General features: G+C 47.4%; 1 protein-coding gene across 2 annotated transcripts in view; it reads right to left on the reverse strand.

The window, feature by feature from the left end:
• The window catches only part of CEP89 (centrosomal protein 89), a 1,308,678-nt gene that overhangs the window by 475,383 nt on the left and 814,139 nt on the right, over window positions 1–19,156 (reverse strand). For both annotated transcript variants that reach the window (XM_086945134.1, XM_086945133.1), the window contains exon 14: window positions 9,172–9,352. In XM_086945134.1, the coding sequence (XP_086801260.1) occupies window positions 9,172–9,352 (181 nt within the window). The remainder of the gene's footprint in view (window positions 1–9,171; window positions 9,353–19,156) is intronic.

Consider the following 19,156-nt stretch of genomic DNA (forward strand, 5'->3'; position numbering starts at 1 on the left):
AATTAGCCGGGACGCCAGGGTCCGCCCCTGGTTTCTTCAGTATCGGGAGGCAGTAAGGGGAGACAGTATGGCAGAATCTGGAGAGGTGGCTGGCATCACCCAGGTCCTCATATCAGTCCAGGTCTTGATTGGGTTGCAGGATTTCTAAGGGATCCTGCTGACCCTCCCAATCTTCATCATGCATGTCTAACCCTTCAGAATAGGGCAAGTTGGACGGCATGGAGCCGTACAGCTCTGTCAGCGCCGGTCTCAGCATTGGTGGATGCCTGTCAGGCTCTGTGTTATCTGGAAAGACGAAGAAGGAGGCGTCGCCTGCGATGCCGAGGGCCTCAATGTCGGATACAGCGCCAGGCAAGGTTGCAGAAGTACAACTGCTGCTGGTCCGGATCCAGGAAGGAGGCCAAGGCGGAACCTATGGGATCTCTTTCAGCTGAACCTGCGGGCCCTGAAGGCACGCCGGCAGGGTCAGGCCACCCAAATATGGCGCACATGGCTTCATAAAATTATTTTGAGTGGGGGTCGCTCTCAGGCCTGGAAAGGGCGGGAAATGCTGAGTCGACCCAGGCACCTGCTCCGCGGGGCCTCGAATACTCCCTCAAAGCCTTCGGCACCATGGCCCAGCAATCAAAGCACAACTTTGTGTCATAGTTGGGCTCTAGGCACCAGAGACACACCAAATAGGGGTCTGTGACCGACATGGCGCAGTGACAAGCACCGCATTGCTTGAACCCCGAGGTTTTCTTTCTAGACATACCTAGTACACCAAAAGGAGTCGACAAAAAGTAAAAAAAAGTCTGTCAAAAGTTGACAGGGGGTAGCTCTGTTCGATGGATCTGCACTGGCTGACATGGAAAGAAAAGAATTGGCAGTGTGCCGGGGTGGCGCCTATATATATGACACGGACGTCAAGACGACGAACCCGACGCCTACGACATCATGTAAAGTCGACCGGCGTACCAATCGGCGTGCAGGAGTACTGCTATCAAAAAGCTTCCAGACCCAGCCTGACGCCTGGAAGTTCAAAGATAAGGAAACTGCAGCTAGATGTCTCTATCAGATTGTGGTGTAATGTCAGACCCAGGGATACAATGAAGAAATATCCTCTTCTGCCTAGTCAGTGTGGCCTCTACCTTGCCTTTTTATGGTACGAGGTGTCAAAAGAATACTGCTATTTGCAATAATAAATTTAAATGAAAATCTACCACCACCTTTATAAGGAAGGTTTGCTCAGTCTCTAAGTTACTTTGTACATTGAAAAAGCAGTAGCTGGTAGGTAGATTTGTGGTGAAGGCCTGCAAATTACTTCCCCTGCCGGTGAACGTTCTACCCAGCAAGGAAAAGTCAGGGCAAGTTATTTCACCACTCTACTATGTAAGACTTCTAGCATCGGACGACAGTCAATACCAAATTGAAGTCCCACAGACATTTTGGTGCAAAAGTGAACTGGTTCAAATTTTCCGAAAATGTAGACACCACCTGAAGCACAAAATGTGAAGGATCAAAGGGTTTCTGCAGAAAGTTGAAATTGCTACAGCAGGCAGGCAAAGAACTTATAAATCGATCCAAGCACCTATGATCCCACCATCTACAGTACTTCAAACGCCTACATTTATAAAGTTGCTTGATACCATTAAAGTGGCATGTATTATCCCAGAAATCACCTCAAAGAGTTATACCCAACATATCTTAGCCTTTCAGGAATAAAATATGCAGATAGGCTGATAGTATCAAGATGTAGGAAAATGCAGTCCTTTGTGAAAAGTAATGCACCCAGGCAAACACAAACACTGGCACAGTTCAAGTAACAAAAAAATAATAATTAATGATAAGACACTGGATTAGCACAGAAAGTACAATTTATTAAATTTGATAAAAAGCGTCATGAAATAATTCATTGACATATTGATTAAAAAACAGTAAACATTTTTTTAACAGATATACATTATTTGTTTATATAATAAGATGATACAGTAGAGATGGTTTCTGTCTACGTGTTTCGACACGTTGAAGGTGTCTTCCTCAGGACACTACCATCTTGTTACAAATATTATATTTTCAAATAATGTGGAGAAGAATAGATAAAGTAAGTTCGGGTTCAGTTCAAATCTAAATGCTGGACTTCTTTACCTGAGGTACAGCTGATACGTAATGATATAGCTCCTTTTGTAGAAAAATTACATCAACGTGACTTGCGGTGGGTCAAATTTTCATAAGGGCGTCTTCAGATCCTGAAAATACATGTGACACAGCTCTCCTATCAAATGGGCACTAGTACATTCGTAGATGTTAAAAACTTGTATTTATCCGGTTGAAGTGGTAGAGTTCAAGTGGATGGCTGTCTGGGCCGCTATTTGAGTGCTGTATTAAAAACTGTATGGCAAACCGGAGCAGCGTGGCTTCGCGTCTAGGGAAGGTCTAGGCAAGATCAAATTACCGGCTATCTGTGTTTAAAAATGCATAGCAAACTGGAGCTGCGTGGCCTGGCGTCTGTAACCTCAGCGAGTCAGTTTGGTACAATCCTAATGATTCGTTTATATACTGCGCATTGCGATAGGAGTCTTCACATGACAGAAGCTACTGGAAGAATGGCTGATTAATCAAAAAATGAATGAATGAATGAATGAAAGAATATTTATATAGCGCCTATACTACCCGGAGGCCTTGTAGCGCTTCAGAACCAAGAAGCAGCAGCCACAGAGTTTCTAGCAAGATTATCGGTCGAATAAATGCGTTTTCAAAAGTTTGCGAAAAGCAGTTAGACTGAGGGTCTCTCTTATTAGCTGAGGGGGAGCGTTCTATAGCTTGGCCGCTGAGTACGAAAAGGAGCGGCCTCCCCACCTAGCTATCGTGATCTTCCTGGTAGTTGCTAAAACTTGGTTACTGGAGCGGAGGGATCTAGATGGTTGGTTAAGTGGTAGCATAGAATGAAGGATGATGGGACCTGTTTTCCAGATAGCTTTGTGGGCTATACAAACCGCTTTGAACTGAACTCTGGCACCCATAGAAAGCCAGTGTAGTTGACGAGGGGCGGGCCTAGCAGATTGTCCCCTCTGGACCTGCAGGAGCAATCTTGCAGCGCTGTTCTGTACCACTTGAAGTTTATTTATTGTAGACAGTGGGGCTCTTAGGTACAGGGAATTCCCATAATCCAGCAGAGATAAAATCAGCGCCTGGATCATGATCCTGCGTGCTTCGAATGGGAGGAGAGGAAGAACCTTACGTAACATCCTTAACAGCCCATAGCATGTTGATGATAAAACAGTGGCTTGGTGACTAAGGTTAAGTTCATCATCAAGCCACACGCCAAGCTCTTTATGTACGGCTTAGGCGGTGGGGCTGGTCCTAGGCATGAGGGCCACATGGGAATCGGTGGTGCGGGGGAGGGGTTGCCTAGTAGCATAATCTCCGTCTTATCTCCGTTAAGACGGAGGTAAGAGTCCTTCATCCATCCGGCCACTGCTTCGAGGCAGGGTGCCAGCATAACCGACGATATACCATCGTGGCCCAGGGATACCACTAATTGGGTATAGTCTGCATAGCTGACGATCTTAATGCCGAATGGGTGGATGACAGCTGCCAACGGCTTCATATACACGGTGAAGAGCGTTGGGCTTGGGGCCGAACCCTGTGGGACCCCACATTCCAGAGATTGACTAGACAAGACCACGTCTCCTTCAAAGACTTGGAAATGGCGATTACTGAGGAAGGAAGTGAACCACTTCAGAGCAGCGCCCGACACCCCACTCATTCTGAGTCGGTTGATCAAGATGGAATGGTTGACCGTGTCGAACGCTGCACTGAGGTCCAGCAGAATGATCGCAGCTCCTCCTCCCTCATCCACCAATCTCCTAGCCTCCTCGTCACTAGCAATAGGGCTGTTTCTGTTCCATGGTTTGGGTGAAAGCCAGTTTGGGTATCATCCAGCAAATTATTAGATTCAAGGTGGGCAGTGAGAATATTATTAACATGTTTTTCTAGTAGTTTACTGAGCCATGGCAGGAGGGAAATTGGACGATAGTTCGATAGTATGGACGGGTCCAAGCTGGGCTTTTTTATTAATGCTTTTACCATGGCGCATTTCCACATGTGAGGGACTGTACATGTTGATATAGAGAGATTTAAGACCTCCATTATGGTGGTTTGGACAGCTTTGATAGCTGCCTTTATCTGTTTGGGCGGAGCCACGTCCAGTGGAGAGCCTGAGACAACTTTGCTGATAATTATATCAAGTGCCTCAAAGTTCAAGAAATGTAAGTGGTCCAGGACAAGAACATGAATTAGATCGACGGTGTTATTGTATTCTAATTCTGATTAGAGGAGAAGGCATTATAAATAGTCTCTTTTTTCTCTTTGAAGAATACTGCCAGCTGATTGCAGCGTTCAAGCGCTCCTTCACTGGAAGGAAGGGGTTGTGGTGGGGTAATCAGTGATTTGGCTATTCAAAATATCTCTTTAGGGGAGTTCGCTACAGTACCTATTTTATCCTCATAAAATTTTGCCTGAGTTTTTTTAATCTCGTTTTTGTATCTCCTGATAGCTATTCTGTAAGTATGTTTTGTTTCTAGCGAGGGGACTAGTCTCCAGAGTCTTTCCAACTTGCGGCAGGATTGCTTTAATATTCTCAATTCAGGGCTAAACCAGGGAGCCGCGTTTTTTCTATTGCATTTCTGTATAATGACTTTAGGGAGGGTCGTGTCTAGTGTTTCTTGGATCCAGGCATTAAAGTTGGTGTTTGCTTCTTGGATGTTTGTTCCTACTGTAGGCTTGGTGGCTTTTAGAGATGCTTGCCATTTATCCAGGGGTAACCTATCCCATTTCCGATCCCACGTTATTTTAGAAGGTTGTGCCCCTCGAGTATTTTTAGTAACCCAGAATAAGGGGTGTAGGAAGGTGGATACCTGACTATGGTTGCCCCCAACTTTTTGCCTGGTGTTTTGCTGGTTTTCCGACTTAGTTGACCTGGGACCCTGCTATTCAGGACCCCAGGCCTACTGCTCTCTCTGTAAAATGGATTCCATGTACCTTAGGTACATATCCAATTGGTACTGGGCCACCTTATCAGACCCTGTAACTCAGGGCATAGGTGTACCCAGGGCCTACCAGGGGCTGCAGCATGTATTATGCCACCCCTGGCTGGCCATCTAAATCTGACACAACTGGCTGCACGACAGCTGGGGCAAGGTGGTGTACTCACCCTTTGCTTTAGATATAGTATACCTATATCTAACCCTAAAATGGACACCCGTATTCCTATCAGTCACTCCTATGGCAGGCCTTGACAATCCTGAAGGCAGAGTGCTTGGAATCGTGTGAGATGGTACTCTGGCATGAGCTGAGCCCGTTTGCAGCTTGCGGAACCAGGTCCTAATAGCTGTTCCATGATAACGCGTACCATATACTCTTAAGTGCATTATAATCCTCGCGGTTATATGCTAACTCTGGTATCGCTTTATCAAAACATGTCGAGTAAGGTGTCATACGAATTGGAATACTAACCCCTCGCCAATTCTGGCGACTGGGTTAGCATTCCACCCTTCTAGAGGGACACGACATGTATGTAACTGTGAACCCCGGTTAAAGTTAACTCAAGCCTCAGCATCACAAAATGGATGCTGCCACCACAGACACAAGTCTGACCTCCTGCTGCTGGGAGTCCTTCCAGCGAGGGAGGCTTGGACAAAGGGTTTCCTGTCAGGGGCGGTGCTAGCACCATCCCAGACAGGGTTTTGTGTATCCTGGGTAGGCAGGGCTTTAGAGGAAGGTGACTGCAAGTGGCACACCGGTGCTCACTATGCATAGGCCGGCTAGAACCAGTTCCAGGAGCACACCAGCCCCTGGCCTGGGGAAAGTCCGGCATGGGAGAGGGGTGTAACCACCCCCCTTCCTGGTCCCACCCATGGGCAGGACCTAGTCGCGTGCCAGCCCCTTTTCCTAGTATAAAGATAGGAACGGGCCCCCTTCCAGATTAGATCATCTTTGAATCCTGAAACTACTTTTTACGAAAGGAACTCTCGACTTCTTCTCAAGATTTCTCCCTTGTGACTAAGGAGTAGTCACCCTGCACCCGCAGGCACCATCCAAGAACACTGCGGTTTGCTGCACGTCCTTCCTCCGGAATCCGACTGACCAGCACGACGAGACCCGGCTTCCCTGGCACCTCTGACCTCTACCCACATCGTCAGCTCAGCTGAGATCCGTGGGTGCGACGAGACCTCGAGGGACCGGCCATCTTCAAGACTGCACGACTCTTGCCCAGCACGACCGCCGAGGGATCCTCGAGTGAGTGCTTTGGGGTCCGAGAAGCCCCAACCCTGAGCAGCTCCAGCACCGAAGTTCAGCCCTCCAGCATCCACCAGATCTGCGTGGGGCCCTTCTGCTCTTTGCTGCTCACCGCGTTGTCTGGCTACTAGCCCGCTGGCTTGTGGCCTTCCCGACGACGAACGACGACATCAACACTGCTGGTCTGGTTGCTCCAGACTGGCCCTTGCTCCCCTCCAAAAGAGGAGCACCACGGACCCTCCTGGTCCACTCCAGACGCCATTTTGAGTCCACCGCGTGGGCTTACATTTGCCAAGACTTGTTGCCCCAATCCTGGGTCCAGCGACGTCGACAGCAGATACCATCGTGGGACAGCTCGCACCTCCATCCTGGTCGCCGACAACGCCTCCTGGTCCGTGAGACTGCAGAGCCCAGCGTCGCCCACTCACCTGGTCGAGGTGACTCCATCCGGTGCCATCCTGGTGCCCATCTAATCACTGGCTAGTGATTCAGAACTTGGTCCCCTCTGCTTACAGGTGTCTTCCATCTCCGATCCAGGCTTGGATCCATCCGAATCTCTTCACTGGTCGCCTGCCAGCAACTTCTTCTTTCAGGCTCCATAGACTGCAACGAGGATTCCCGACGTCTTTCCAGACCTATGCATCCGCAGCCCCTGGGCTAGGTAACTTCAGCATTTCGGAGCCCCAGCATAGCCTCACTATCCAAGGGTCCAGATCCTTTTTCGTTTCAGCTCTACCTAGTCGGATTCGTCCGATATCACTAACTTTGCATTTACTAGTATCCATAGACTTTGTCCCGCATCCCGCGTGAGAGTGCACACTCTGCACCCGAGTCCCCTAGGCCTCCTGCTAGTAATCTGAAGGTTCAGTAGTCCAGTCCTAGCGATTCCAAACCCTATGAGATTAGTACTTACCTGCTAGTAATTTCGCATTCCACTTTTGTAGTATATGGTTTTTCGTGCCCCTCGGGCATTTGTGTAAATTGTGCAACTTAAAGTATTTTCGTAAGAGTTTTGTTGTGTGCTTAGTACCCTGTCCTCATAAAGAGTACAGGGCTGTTGTGATCTAAATAAATACACTGTTTATTTTCATAACACTTGTGTGGTGTCCTTTCACTTGGTGTTCAAGGGGTATATGTGATGGTATAACAGCTGGCTTAACACGCCCTCTAGAGTTTAGCCCGAAGACTGCTCGTATCCATGCTACTAGGATAGCTGGTCTATAAGGTTGACTTACAACCAATCATCAATAAGGGTTGTTTGGACTGATACAAAGTGCTCACTAGAATAGTGAACATTATATATCAGGCCAACTTCTCACAAGGGGATTAAAAGCTGGTCGGAGCACGGTATGGAGATGGGGTCTCCCGAGGTAAGATTATGTAAGTTACTAAATATAGGGTCAAGAAGGTGGCCTTTTTCGTGTGTTGGGAGAGGGCACTTTAAGTCTAGACCTAAGGCCTGGAGGCCGGATAAAAGATTATTAGTAGTAGAAAGAGAGGTATCCTCTAAATGTATATTTAGGTCTCCAAGAGTGATAAAATTGGCCATGGTTACCACTTGTTCTGAGGCCAAATCGATCAGTTTAGGGATAAATTCATTTAGCGCCTTGGGGGCGCGATAAATTAATATGCCTGATAGACAGTCAGTGGAGGACAGTTCTAAAGAGAAGGGGAGGTTTTCCCCTTCTTTAAATGCCGATGGCAGAAGACGACATCTGTAGGTGTCCTTATAAATAATGGCTAAGCCTCCACCTCGTCCTGTACTGCGATCTATTCTGCAGATATTATACCCTATTGGAAGAGCGTGAATAATATCTGGGTCGTTCCCTGCTTGTAGCCACGTTTCGGTTAGAAATATGGCATCCAGTTTATGTTCCTCGATTAAACGAGCTATCTCTTAATGTAACCCTTAATTAATCTTTACAATTTAAAGACAGTACAGAAACATGCTGACCACACAACGTAGGGTTCTAAAATTGTCAGTGATGTTTACTACTGATCTGATATGCAAATTTTTGTAGCTGCTTGTCTTCATCGGATAAAAAAAAAGAAAATTAACGATTCTTTAGTTCCTACTGCTTAATACTTACTGCCATTTCGACCAGTTCATCGACTTATATTATCGATAGCTCGAGTGTTATTTGCAAATAAGATTTTTGGGAAACATTTAAGAATTTAGTATATACAGTTTGGGGACAGCCATATTGAAAATATGAAGTTTATTATTATTTCCAGTTGAAAAAGGTTGTCTCCGAAATGAAATGATTAACTTCATGGTTTAAAAAAAGATTGCTTTGTGTCCTAAAATAAGGCAAAATCTCAAAGAGGAGCTCCCCCACCTGTCATTCAAAAAGCATTTGGTTGTAATATTAGTTATTAAGAAGGGCAGCCCTAGTATCCTGCTTTCTTCCATCACACTGCCTGCAATGTGACAGGCGCACTCACCTCTGTGGTATCCCCTGGAATGCAAGTGTTTTGTACTTTACATTTCACTATTAAACAGGGACAGAAGACACATTATTTATATTGAACAAGTGACGAGGACAAGAAGCTAGCATACACGCCTCGGAAAGTCTATAAAAGGACTCACAAAGTACCATAAAATAAATCAGGAAAATAATAGGCAGGGGCGACCTTGACATTTAGATGTGAACCTTTGAAAATGACTCGTTCATAAAATTACTGTAGAATTAAAATTATACCGTGATTTTCTGAAATTATTTCACCCATCTCCCTCCTAGTACACCTCCTTTAAGTGCAGCTAGGTATTTCCCGGGAAGTTTCCTCTAATGTGAACTTTGGGAATTCGCGAGGAGCAGGGTGCAGGCAATGGAGCCGGCTGCTGATTGCGGCATTACCTATCATTAACTCGCGCTCGGTGCGGCGCCATACCTTCTTAATTCGTTCACCATAGCAACGTGCTGCTCCGCGGCGATCCCGCCATCCAGCCTCGCTTTCAGCTCGTCGTTCTTGGAGCTCGACGCTTGCAGCTGCTTCTGCAGCTCCGACAGCTCCTCGTCTTGAGTGAGTTTCCTCGTTTCTAGCAGCATTAGCTGTTTCGTCAGTTTGGACACTAAAAGAACAATAAAACACACTGAGGAAACCGCCTTCCAGAGAAACGGCAACATTGGTGGGGACATTATTCATCTGCTTGGTTAGTAAGGGGTGGACAATTCAAATGGTGCATCTCACAATGGGTCATTTCATTTGCAATAATAAATATTAGGTATGTTTACATCTAGGGCTACTTGCTCATGATACTCCGTGTTCAGAGCCGGATTAAGCAAGGGCAGTACACCATGGGTATTGTATTGTATTGCAATTATACAGCGCTTACTACCCCTGACGAGGCGACAAAGCGCTTTTTCGGTGAGTAGCAACCTTCTCCGGGACCCATAAAGGCTACGTGCTGAATTAGTATAGTGAAATATGAAAAGTAATTTGAGTGGTGGGTATGTTAAACTCTTCGGTGCTCCGGACGTCACGGTGGGCGTGTGCGGAGGACGGCCAGGGGCCGTCCGAAACACGCCCACTCATTAATTCTCCTGCTCAGTGTCAAAGGGGTTAATCAGTTATTTTGATTCAGTAGGAAAGCGGAGGGAAAAAGGTTTGTATTCATATAGCGCTTGTTACTCACAAACATTTTCCCGGGTTCAGCAAAGTTTGGTCTTTGGTGTGACAAGGGACTGCACTGATGCCAGATGGGGTGTAAATTTGGTGTAGGGGAAGGAAAGTGTGTATATTTAGTGGCAGGACTCAATTGCGCAACGTGAAACCAGAAAACCTAGGATGAATACCAGCTTCTATAATTGACCAAATTGTGTGACCTTTGGCAACTGTTTTATTTCAATTTCCATAATTTTTCTTCATTATCACCTTTAACAGAAACTCGAAATACATGACTTCAGGATGCTTGCTGTACAAAGCCATCTCCTGGGCTTGGATGTAATCACTAATGGCAATGTTGTCAGGGTGGGGGAGAAGAAGCATGAGCGTTTCCAAATTCATGTTTGAAAAACATCACTTTAAGAAAAATACTTCTGCATGCACTGCTTTAATTTTAACTAAAGTGAAATAGTTCCACAGGTCAATGAAATACACTTTTTGAATTTCAAAAGACTATTGTATTTGTACGCATTTGCTGTTTTTAAAAATGAAGCTGTTGCTAAAGTTAAGGGCCTAGTTACTTCCTTTCCATAACTGCAATTAACCTTTAAATAAGTGCTTGCTATTTATTTAACTTTTGTTTTCATGTTAATGCTGAGTGGAGTAAACAGCAGCCCAGTACTGCTGTTGACAAGGGGGCCACATGTAAAGGTCAGGAGGGGCGCATGCGGCCCCAGGGCCGTACTTTGAGTATCACAGCAGTACATCATCACTAGAAGGTAGTCTCCTGTTGTTTTATTAACAGTATAAAAAAACTGGCCACAAAAAATGTGTCAATAAGAAATGTGTTACTTACCTGTAACTGCAGTTATCCAGTATTAGTGTCTTTCATAGATTCACATGCCTGAATCATTCCCCGTCGTCGAGACGGGAGCCTCCGGTATATAAAAAGTAATGTCCTATAGACATACATATAAAGGAATAGGCCTAAGGGTCTCACCTCAGTGTCCTATCTAAGTCCTTATGTAGGAAGGACCAAACAGAGTAGGCCCAAGGGTCCCACCTTGGTAGCCTATCTGTGTCCTTTTGTAAAAAGGACCAAAGTAAAGAGAACCAACCAATCAGCTACTACCTCCTTCTAGAACCTTCCTGTCAGGAGCCTCAGTCTCTCAGATTTTCGTACGCACCAAGCTAGTTAGGCACAAACTTGTTAGAGAGATAGGTGAGCCCTTCCAGGGGAGGCGGGAGGGTGCATGTGAATCTATGAAAGACACTAATACTGGATAACTGCAGTTACAGGTAAGTAACGCATTTCTTATCCAGTATTTGGGTGTCTTTCATAGATTCACATGCCTGAATCAGAGTAGCAAGCAATACATTATGCACATTCTGTGATGGTACATCATATATGAGTCTGAAGAGAATACATATCTGCGACTGCAAATCAGCAACATACAATGTCATGTAGTATCTAGGAATAAAGAAATGTGCATACCAGTAAAGGATGGTGGGATGTAAGAAGGCTCACCTCATTGGAATAGATGGCGAAGCACTGCTCTGCCCACTGCTGCATCCCTCGTCAGCTCAGTTTCCAAGCAGTAGTGCCTGGTGAAGGTATGCGGGGACTTCCAGGTCGCCGCTCTACAATTGTCCAGAATTGGCACTCCAGCAAATAGTGCCGCAGACGTGGACATGGCTCTCGTGGAATGGGCTTTGACTCGTGACTCCAAAGGCCGTCCAGCCTTGTCGTGGCAGAAAGTTATCGCTGAAGAGATCCACCTTGATTTACTTTGTTTCGTCAGGGGCATGCCTTTCCTTGGTCTGCTAAAGGCAACGAAGAGCTGGGATGACTTTCTGAAGTGTTGTGTTCTGTCGATGTGGAATTTGAGACATCTCTTCAGATCTAATGAATGCAGAGTTCTTTCAGCTGTAGTAGTTGGGTTTGGAAAGAACGATTTTAGCACCACTGGTTCAATAAGGTGGAAGTCCGATGGGACTTTTGGTATGAAGCGGGGGTTAGTTCGCAGAATGACTCTGTCCTCTCTGAATTGCAAAAAAGGATCTTGGATGGAGAGAGCCTGCAGTTCAATGACCCTTCTCGCAGAGGTTAGGGCCAGGAGGAGGGCCGTCTTCCATGAAAGGAATTTGATATCCACTTTGTGGATGGGTTCGAAGGGGTGCTTCATCAGTTGGGGAAGGACCACGTTGAGGTGACACGACGGAGGGATTGGTCTTGGCCGTGGAAAGGATCTGAATAGGCCTTTTAGGAATTGTTTGACAAGCCTGTCCGCCCACAGGGAAGGGCCCTTGGAAGTTCTTGTGAACCTGGATATCGCTGCTAGATGTACTTTGATGGACGCATGTGCAAGGCCTGATTGCGCTAGATGCAGTAGATATGGTAGCAGTTGCTGTGGGGTGACATGGAAAGGGTGTAGGCCTTCTGTCACACACCAAACACAAAAGCGCTTCCATTTTAGAGAATAGGTCTTATTAGTGCTGTCGGCTCTAGCTTTAGCGAGGACATCTCTACACTCCTGCGGAATGTTCAGGTGGCTGAATTCGCGGTATTCAGGAGCCAGGCTGACAACTTCAGAGGGCTCAGGTTCGGGTGGAGAACCTGTCCTTGGGACATTGTGAGCAGGGCCGGATGTTTGTGTAGGCGAAGAGGTGGTCGGACAGATAGGCGATGAAGTTCCGTGTACCAATGCTGCCTCGGCCAGGATGGGGCGATGAGGATCAGGGTGCAGGGCTCCGACTTCATCTTCCTGAGGACCCTGGGTATCAGTGGGAATGGCGGAAAGGCGTAGGCAAACACGTTCCGCCAAGCGATGGAAAATGCATTCCCGAGGGTTCCTGGTTGGTGAAGCCTGCTTGCGAAGCTTGGGCATTTGGCGTTCTCTTTGGTGGCAAAGAGGTCTATCTGCGGGGTACCCCACTCCGCGAAGATGTAGTTCAGCGCCTACATATCCAATTCCCCTTCGTGGGATAGTGACCTTTCCCTGCTTAGGGCATCCGCCAAGTCGTTGTCTTTGCCCGGGACGTATTCGGCTTTGAGCGTTATTCCATGCTCTAGAAGCCAATTCCAGACTCTCTGTGATTCTTGAGAGAGTGAAAGTGATCGCGTCCCTCCCTGTTTGTTCAGGTAGTGCATCGTCGTGGTGTTGTCTGTCCTGACGAGCACTGGGGAGTTTCGGATGCGTGGAAGGAAAGCTTGTAGAGCTAGAAAGACTGCCCTTAGTTCCAGTAGATTGATGTGGAGTTTGGATTCCTGTGGCGTCCATTTGCCATTGATCTGGAGTTCTTGCAGGACCGCTCCCCAGCCTTCTAGGGATGCGTCCGTTGTTATTACATGTGGTTCCGCCGGAAGCAGGAACGGCAGTCCCTGCGACAGGTGTTTGCGACCTCCACCATTGCAAATGATTGACTATAGTTCGTGTGACTTGTATCCCGCAGCTTGTGTCCATTGCCTCGTTTGTTCTTCCTGGAGGGGGCGCATTTTGAGACGGCAGTGTGGAATGAGCATAATGCATGAGGACATCATGCCGAGGAGAGACTTGAAGGTACGGACCGGCAGAGTCTTTCTCGATGCCACTGACGTGGCTAAGGAGATGAGTTTGGTCTTTCTCTCCTGCGAGGGGAAGGCTCTCGCGCGTTTCGTGTCCAGAGTCGCTCCAAGGAAAGTGATGACTTTGTTTGGTTCTAGTGCCGATTTCTCTCTGTTGAGGGTCAGGCCTAGGCGGCGGAAAAGATTTAGACAGGCGCTGGAGGATGTAGCTGCGGCTATCGCAGACGGTGCCTTTACCAGCCAGTCGTCCAGGTATGGGAAGACCTGGTGGCCCTGTTGACAAAGGAAGGCTGCCACAGGAGAGAGGCATTTTGTAAATATCCGTGGGGCAGATTTGAGGCCAAACGGGAGAACACGGAATTGATAGTGGGTTCCTGCCACTGCGAACCTGAGGTACTTCCTGTGTCCCTTGAGGATAGGGATGTGATAGTAGGCGTCCTGCAGGTCTAGGGACGTCATGTAGTCGCCTTCTTCCAGGAGTCCCAGGATCTCTTGTAGTGTGACCATACGGAACGACTGTTTCTTTAGGAACACATTGAGTGCTCTCAGGTCGAGGATTGGTCTCCATTTCTTGCCTTTTTTGTGAATTAGGAAGAAGTGGGAGTAGAATCCTGTCCCTTTTTGGGTGTGTGGAACTTTCTCTATTGCTCCCTTTTAAAGCATGGAAGCTATTTCCTGAAGAAGCAGCCGTAGGTGTCTGTGGGGCCGCTTGGCTGGTGGTTTCGTTGGGGGGATCGAGAGAAATTCTAGTGAATGTCCGAATTGGATAAGTTGTAAAACCCACCGGTCTGTTGTTATTTTTTGCCAGTTCTTCAGGAAGAACGAGAGTTTTCCGCCAAGTCTTAAAAAATGCAATGGTGGATGGGCTGGCCATTGGGAAGAGTCATTGGCGGTTGCCGGCAGGTCTCTTTTGGTTTTTTCCCCTGTAGGTCGATTTGTTGTAGGAAGATTGACGTCCTGTCTGGCTTTGACGCTGTTGGAACTGCGTCTTGCTCTGGGTGTACGGGTAGGAGGACCTGTTTTGGTAGGATCCTCTGTATGTAGATTGTCCTCTTCCTCTGTTACCACGAAAGGACTGGTTTCTAAATTGTAGAGTCCCCAGAGCCCTGGCCGTATCCGTGTCCTTTTTGATAGTGGTGTGGGCGTCATCGATCTTTTCGCCAAAGAGATATTCGCCATCGTAAGGCATATCAATGATTTTAGTTTGTACTTCCTGACGGAAGGAGGTGGCCTTAAGCCAGCCTTGTCGTCTCAGAACAGCAGCGCCTGCCAGCTGCCTGAAGCCAGTCATGGCTACGTCTATAGCACAGTCAATTAGTTCAGAAGCCGATGTTTGGCCCTCTAGGAGTAGCGAGTGTGCCTCCTCCCGCAAATCCTCTGGTAGATTAGCGAGGTAGGGCGCAATGTCTGCCCAGAGTTGACGGTTGTAGCGGCCCAGGAGTGCAATTGAATTCGCAACCTTCACCGTCATTGCAGATGTGGTGGAAAAGCGTTTTCCAATGGCATCTAGCTTCCTGCCTTCCTTGTCGGGTGGCGTTGATAAGGGAGATGCAGGATTGCGCCAGTTCTTCTGCGCCGCTTGAGTAACCACGGATGGTTGCCCCAGTCCCTGGTCTTCACTTTTTTGGCCCCCTTCCCTAGGTTCTCCCCCGGTCCCCTCTACCTCAGTTAAAACTGTAGGTATCAAACTCAATTCTCAGCTCACTTCACTCCCAGGTTAGTTCTGTGGTGTCCTCCTCCTTCTTGTCACTACGCACCATCCGCAAGGTATCCCGCTTTATTTCCTTCGATGCCTTGAAACTGATCATTTTGGCGATGGTCATTTCCCGTCTGGATTATGGCAACGCCCTATATGCGGGTATTCCTGCATATAGTCTACGGCGTTTGCAGCTGATCCAGAACCAGGCGGCACGGTTGGTGTTCAATCTTCCGAAATCCCACCATGTAACTCCCCTTCTCAAATCCCTACACTGGCTTCCTGTCCGTGAACGCGTCCAGTTTAAGCTTGCTTCTATCACCTTTCAAGCATGACTGGGCGCGGCTCCGGCCTTTATAACATCTGAGATTGTTCCCTATGTCCCAACTAGGGAACTGCGCTCCTCCACGCAATCCCTGTTGTCAGCCCCCCGTTTTCGGAGAAAGAAATGGGGAGGATCAAAGTTTGCAACCCTTGCCCCACTCCTATGGAATTCCCTTCCTTTGGAGCTCAGATCTCTAACTCTGTACCCTCAATTTCGGAAGAAACTTAAAGCCCACTTATTTGCCAAATGTTTTAACTAGACCACTTGTTGTTCTGCTCCTTCCTATTCTGTTTTCCTCACTCCTACTCTGGAGATCTGTCTGTTGCAGCGCCATGAAACCGCCGGTGAAAGTGCGCTATACAAATATTTTAAACTCAACTCAAACCCACGGAGTCTGCTTTGGGGTGACCCGTGAGGCATGCTGGTGCCGATGATGTGGCTTTGTATTTTTTATCAAGCCTGGGCACTACCACCTGAAGTGAAGCTGGCGTCTGCATTAGTTGTTTGCCTTGTTTCCATAGGTAGTCAATAATCGGGATTGACCTTGTCGTCTTTTTCGTAGGTTCCTTAAAATCATAGAGGAAACATTCAGTCTCCTGTGTTTCCATAGACATATGGAACCTTTTGGCTGCCCTCTCTATGAGGTTATGGAAACCACCAATGTCCACGGGTGGTGACTCCGAAGACTGTGGCTCTGGAGAGGCCGGAGATTGAGCGACGTAGTCCTGGTCTGCGTCAGGGTCTGAGTCGTCGTCACGGACTTCCCCCTCTTCGTGGTCTCTCTCCTCATCGTTGGACGAGATAATGTCTTGTGCTGGATCTTGGTTTTTAGAAAGTACCAGCGGAGGAGGCTTATGTCGAGGTACAGGAGCAGGTACCTGTGGAACTGGAGGTGCAGTAGTAGTGGTTTTCTCTGGGAACCGCTCTGTATAGTCTTTTATGAGGAATTGTAGGTCCGAGACAATGGATGCTGGTAGGCACACCATTGGTGTTACTTGTGTGTGCACCTGAGTATGGACAGTCTGTTCCATGTGTCCCTCTACTTCTTTTTCCTCATCTGTGCTTTGGCACTTAACCACCAGTTCTGAAGGACTAGTGGCCTGAGTATATAACTCCTCATCCACCTCTTCATCTTGCAAGAAGCAGGATGGGGTCAGTTGTTGCACATTACTGGGTGACGTCATGTTGGTTGTGATTGGCTTTTTTGTTATTTTGATCGTGACATGGGACGTCTGGGCATCCATGGCATGTGAAAGTAGTTCAGACTCTTTCCAGGTGCTTGCTGTCGTCGACGCCTGTGTCGGCGGTGCCGCTATAGAAATCTCCGTCGTCGGCGGTAATTTACTCTTCGTCGACGGTGTGTCCGTCGACGACGCCCTCGTCGACGTTGTCCTCGTCAACGACAATTTCTCCGTCGTCGACGGCTTCGTCGTCGACGATGGGGTGCTCCTCGTCGACGAGGGAGGCTTCGTCGACGTTGTGGCTTGCGTCGACGGAGTCGTCGTCGATGTCCTCGACGTCGATCTCGTCGTCGACAACATAGTCCTAGTCGTCGATGGAACGGTAGACGGCACAGGTCTACTCGTCGACGATGAAGGTGTCGTTCTCGTAGTCGAGGAAGACGCCGACGATGCCGTCGTCGTCGACACTGTTGTCGTCGACGTCGAGACGGTTTTCAGCGCTGAGGAGACCATCGACGTTGTTATTGTCGTCGGAATCAGCAGCTGCTTCCTGGGGACAGGAAGGTCCTTGTCAGACACTGGTGGCCTGCCCTCTGAAGACTTTCTAGAGGCCTTCTTAGGAGGGGTGTCTGAGGGGCCAGGGGAGGAAACCCTTGGCCTCTTCAAGGAGAACTGAGAAGCGCCAGACATGCTCTCACCTTCTGAAACCAGGTCGCTCTCTGGTTTGTTCTTAAGTCTGTTCAGCCATAGCAAAAGACGTCCTTCTCGGTCCTTCTGAGTTTTGCTGGAAAATGTTCTACATATTTTGCAGTCCTTAGCCTGGTGTTGGGGGTAGAGGCAGTATAAACAAGTTTCATGTTTATCCTCCACGTGAAGTCTTTTTTTACCACATGAAACACAGGCTCGAAAGAGGCCTTTTTTCTGGCTATCAGCCATAGCAAAGAAGTTGAGAAAAATTCGTTTTTTGATGAAAGAAGCAAGTTTCCTGAGGAGAACTCAGGTGGAGACTCCCTAGCACAACGTGCGGTAGAAAATCTGAGAGACTGAGGCTCCTGACAGGAAGGTTCTAGAAGGAGGTAGTAGCTGATTGGTTGGTTCTCTTTACTTTGGTCCTTTTTACAAAAGGACACAGATAGGCTACCAAGGTGGGACCCTTGGGCCCACTCGGTTTGGTCCTTCCTACATAAGGACATAGATAGGACACTAAGGTGAGACCCTTAGGCCTATTCCTTTATATGTATGTCTATAGGACATTACTTTTTATATACCGGAGGCTCCCGTCTCGACGACGGGGAATGATTCAGGCATGTGAATCTATGAAAGACACCCAAATACTGGATAAATATAGGAGAATCTCTAGGACGATGTCCGCACGAGACCCTAGGAGCCACCTCCCTCAACCTCATGAGTGATCTCTCTTCAGAGGAAGCCTGAAACATTGCTTGCAAATTGGGTTAATATTAGGGTGCTGAGTGCTCCCCAGTTAAAGGTTCCGCTCCCTTCTGCATGACAGATTGGGATGGGGGCAAAGGACGAATCAATCTCCTGGCTGACATGAAATCCACGAGGACTGACTTCAATACACCACTGTTATGCATAGGTGAACCATGACTCGCACAGACTTTTTAGCTTTTGCTACAATGTTGTAGCGTAGGACACACCGGGGACAAGTTTGGGTTGGGAGGGAGGATGGGGAGGAGTTTGCATTTTTTTTATAGGATGCTTCATTATAGCAGAAAGCCTTCTTGGACATTGATCCTTGTCGCACCATACCCCCACCACATGTCCCATGCTTTGGTTGTGTATATTGATGTATCGTACAAGAATTTGTATTATTACCTCTTATTGGAAGTGAGGACAGTCGGCTGAGCACTGATTTATGGCCATTGCTGTTTCTGAAGCCCACGAGGCTCTTTGATATTGGTTTTGTGTCAAATGATGTTTTGTTGACAAATCTAATAAAAATAGATTTAAAATATATATATATATATATATATATATATATATATATATATATATATATATATATATATATATATATATATATATATATGAAATCCACGAAAAAACACCCGCAGGCACAACTTACCCTAGCGAGGGGCCACTTTGTAGTCTGTCTAAAAGTCTTCAGGAAGGCAAGGTAGAAAAACAATTAAAGATCTCTGCGTTTTGTTTCTCTAACTATCAGCACTGGTCTGGTGCGAGTCTGCCAATTCGCAATTGCCCCTTCAGAGGCCCCATATTTACCCCATATGTCACAGAGGCAGAGACACAGCACGAAGATCTGCAGCCATGACAAACGACTGTGCTGTGGGCTGAGGTGACAAACTGGCTTGTAAATTAATGTCTTAGGTTCAGGGTCAGTCGTTCTGTTGACAACTGGAGGAATGTGAAGCTTTCACTAGATCTCCAGAGCACCTTCTGTGACTACTGGGAGGAAACAGACATCTGAAGGAACGGGAGGAGAGCACCAGCTGATTAGGAATGAGGAGGAGTGAGTGTGC

This window comes from Lissotriton vulgaris, chromosome 12 (genome assembly GCF_964263255.1).
Source record: "Lissotriton vulgaris chromosome 12, aLisVul1.2, whole genome shotgun sequence".
Taxonomy (NCBI): Eukaryota; Metazoa; Chordata; class Amphibia; order Caudata; family Salamandridae; genus Lissotriton; species Lissotriton vulgaris.